This window comes from Morone saxatilis, unplaced genomic scaffold, assembly GCF_004916995.1.
Source record: "Morone saxatilis isolate NCDOM2014 unplaced genomic scaffold, NCSU_SB_2.0 Contig12, whole genome shotgun sequence".
NCBI lineage: Eukaryota > Metazoa > Chordata > Actinopteri > Moronidae > Morone > Morone saxatilis.
The window spans coordinates 13,306,154-13,309,606 of NW_023339674.1; the positions used below are offsets into that span (position 1 = coordinate 13,306,154).

The 3,453-nt window shown below is 39.8% G+C and overlaps 1 protein-coding gene across 1 annotated transcript in view; it reads right to left on the reverse strand.

Moving 5' to 3' along the window:
• LOC118322051 (glycogen debranching enzyme-like) overlaps positions 1 to 3,453 on the reverse strand; it is a 28,272-nt gene that overhangs the window by 8,318 nt on the left and 16,501 nt on the right. The window contains 3 exon segments of the mRNA XM_035653633.1: positions 50 to 151; positions 510 to 673; positions 1,643 to 1,766. Of these exon segments, the coding sequence (XP_035509526.1) occupies positions 50 to 151; positions 510 to 673; positions 1,643 to 1,766 (390 nt within the window).

The following is a 3,453-nucleotide window of genomic DNA, read 5'->3' on the forward strand; positions in this document are numbered from 1 at the left end:
ATTGAATTGAATTGAATTAATAGCTTGTGTATGTGTGTTTGTGAATAACCTGATGTGGCACTAATTCATCATATCCTCTGGTGGATCCAGTAGCGCAGCAGGCCATAGAGACCATAGCAGAGCTGGGGAGGGAGTCCAGTGCTGAACGCAGCTGTATAACATAGAGAGGCAGCAGTTACACATCTACACACAGTAGACATCTAGATAGTTACATTGCAACACAGTGACCCTATCGCACTTACTTTTTGACTGTTTGGCTATTATCTCATGTTTTACTTTCTATTTATTTGAGCAGGTAAAAATAGTGAAAGCAGCAACAGAATGAAGGCTACTATTAAATTGGAATTTTATACATTGCTGGAATGACAGGAATTGAATATGGTAAGGAAAACCCACAAACATAGCTTAGATATTATATAGTTATATATATTATATAGTGTGTATATATATATAAAGAAGCATTTTCAGTCATAAAACTCCACCCTAACCTGACCTTGACAGAGACCCACCTGTATGGGACACTCGTTGTCATGGGTTACATCAAGGAACATGGCATGGGCGATGGAGGGCATCAGTGGGCGGAGACTGGGCTGAACAAGAGCTCCAACCGGCTCACCTCCATAACGGTACACCAATCTGCCTTCTTCGTGGCTGTCGCCAGCTGACATGGCCTCTATGGACAGGGTGGGGGAGGAGGAAAAGTTCATGAGAGGGAGGGTGGTTATCACAACACACTCCATACTGCTGCAGCACGGTGAGCGACTTCACACAATTCCAACATTCCAGTCTGGCAGTGCAGGTGGTTTTGAGAGCTGATGGACACAAGCTTATCTTTAGTAAATACATTTGGAGCTCACAGGCATGACTGGTCCAGAAAATTCTCTATTTTCTCACATGTTTTTAAATGTTACATTTAACAAGATTTCTGGCATATATATATATAATAATTAGAAAATTATGATGAGTAATTGATTTGTTTAAACTGCCACAAGGGGGAGCCTGCATCTTAAACCTGTCACCATGGCTGAAGGCTTGGCTCAGGTCTTCACCCCTTATCCGGTTTATATCTAATAATCTAAACTTTAAAAATAACAATTTCCTTTTCCTTCACAGAAATGACCAAAATACTGAGATATAGTATGTAGGTGTGTGTAGTGCATTGTGAACATAGCGATTACTGTACCTCGTATGAGCGATGTGATCCCTAGCTTAGTTACGAAGATATTATCCAGCTCCTCGCTGCCGGTGAACAGTTCAGCCACCACATACAGGTTAGGACAAACTGTTCTGGCCACGTCCAGCATGAACTGGTCAACCACAGCAAGGCAACACCAGTGCAGTCCAGTGCAAGAGGTCATGATTTGGACAAAGGAAGAGAGAGAAGGAGGAGGAAGTTGGGGAAGAGATGAGAAAGAGGAGGAGGAGGAGGAGGAGGAGGAGAGTTAATGTGAAGGGGATGCAGCCAGTTAGTGATAACAAGCCTCAAAGTAACCACACCATGCAGTCATACAGAGTGGTGAGTAAGAGTGAAGAGGTAAAGAGAGAGGGAGGGGATGTTTGGTTGTGAAGAAGAAGAATGCAGAACAATGCAGTAAGAAGAGAAGACAAAAACACAAAGTTAGGTCATGCATGAGAGTTGTACCTCGTATGAGGCTGCTAATTCCCAGCCGGTTAACAAACACATTGTCAATGAGCTCGCTGCCTGTAAACAGTTCAGCTATCACATACAGATTGGGTCTGACCAACCGCGCTGCATCTAACATGGCCTGGATAGGACAATACAGCATTACACACAGGGAGAGAAGAAGGGTCTGTTGTTAACACTGATATACAGTATGCATCTACCTTTATACACACATGAAGACTGCAATGGAATTTGCTTTTACCACTATTTACATGTTTGTTTTTACTGTTTTTTCTTAAACTAATCCTATTCAATGTTACAATCTTTTGGATATGGACACTATAGCAGCCAGGTCCATTGGTTTTCGTAGTAACCTGACATTAAAGGTGTAGGAAATCTACTGATGTTGCATCGCAAGGTGACATAACTGAACTGAGAAATCTGCATATTTAACACGGGGTTGGTTCTTTACATGGTCAGAAAGGCCAATGTATATGTCTGCCATTTATTCATATAACACAGAGTGCCCAGAAAAATAGAAATACCTGCATGATTTAATGCAATGCAGGATTATAGGCCTACAACAAATCAGGGTTTCTGCAGGTTCCAACAGGTTGAATTTAAAACTTTTTAAGACCTTTTTAAGACAATTATAAATGAAATTTAAGACCTATCTCACAATAAAGGGAAAAAAAAACGAAGAATAGATAGAAAATTGGTATCTGTTTTGTTGGTATTGGTATTGGTTTGGTAGCTGTTACAGCATGATGAATATTATATATATACATATATATATATATATATGTATATATATTATATATTATTCCAAAAGTACATTTAAAAGGGAGACAAGTGCAATATTATACAAGTAACATTAACAAAGCTAAAAGTTTAAGACCTGTCAAAGTCATATTTAGAAAATTTTAAGGCCTAAAAAACTTTTTAAGACCCTGCAACACCATGATAAATATAACACAAAATGTTCCATTGACTCAACTGTATGGTCATTTTTGAGGCTGTACTTTGTGGTGACCTTGCATAGGACTCCATTCTGTTTAAATGTTTTTAGTATTAATGGATACTATATTAATAATAGTGCGTATAGTATTTTGGTTTTGAGCCTCATCCCATTTTTAATCGCCTCAAAACATTTGCTGGTTCCAGCTTCTTAAATGTCAGTAACACTGGGCTCTGGAAAACTGATGAGCATTTTGCAAGATAATTTTTTTATATTTCATAGACTAAACACTGAAAGAGAGAAGGTTGATTGTTCAGTCACATTCCCAGGTTGTCAAATATCGATGCTGGGAAAGAGACTCACCAATCAACTATCTTCAAGCCACCAGTCAAAAGCCTCTTAATGTCTTTCTCAGCTCTGATTGGTTGTTTTCGTTCAGGCCTGGTGGATTCTTGAAAATGCCATTATGAGCACTAGTAGGAGCCAGAGGAACCTGCTTTTTTCACAAATTATCTGTCTCATGTACTACTGGTCTATGCTTTCGTCGGCCTCTTGATTGGTTGTTTTTGCTTCTCTGAATATCAGCGATGCGTTCAGCTTGTGGGTTTTCAAGCGCGCTGGTTGGATTCCTTGAAAATGCCCATTAGTGAGACACTAGTACGCAGGCCAGAGGAACCTGCTTCTTTTCACAAATTATCCCCTGTCTCAATGTACGTCACTGTCCAGGATACTACCGTGAACCAGCTGCTTCTCACGCAAAGTATGACAAAAATTTATTTTCAACAAAAGTTACCCTACTGCAGCTTTTAAGTATTACGGCCAGGCTTCTCGGTATCAGCTCCTTTAGCTACTCAGGGTTTTTAGCTCTCTC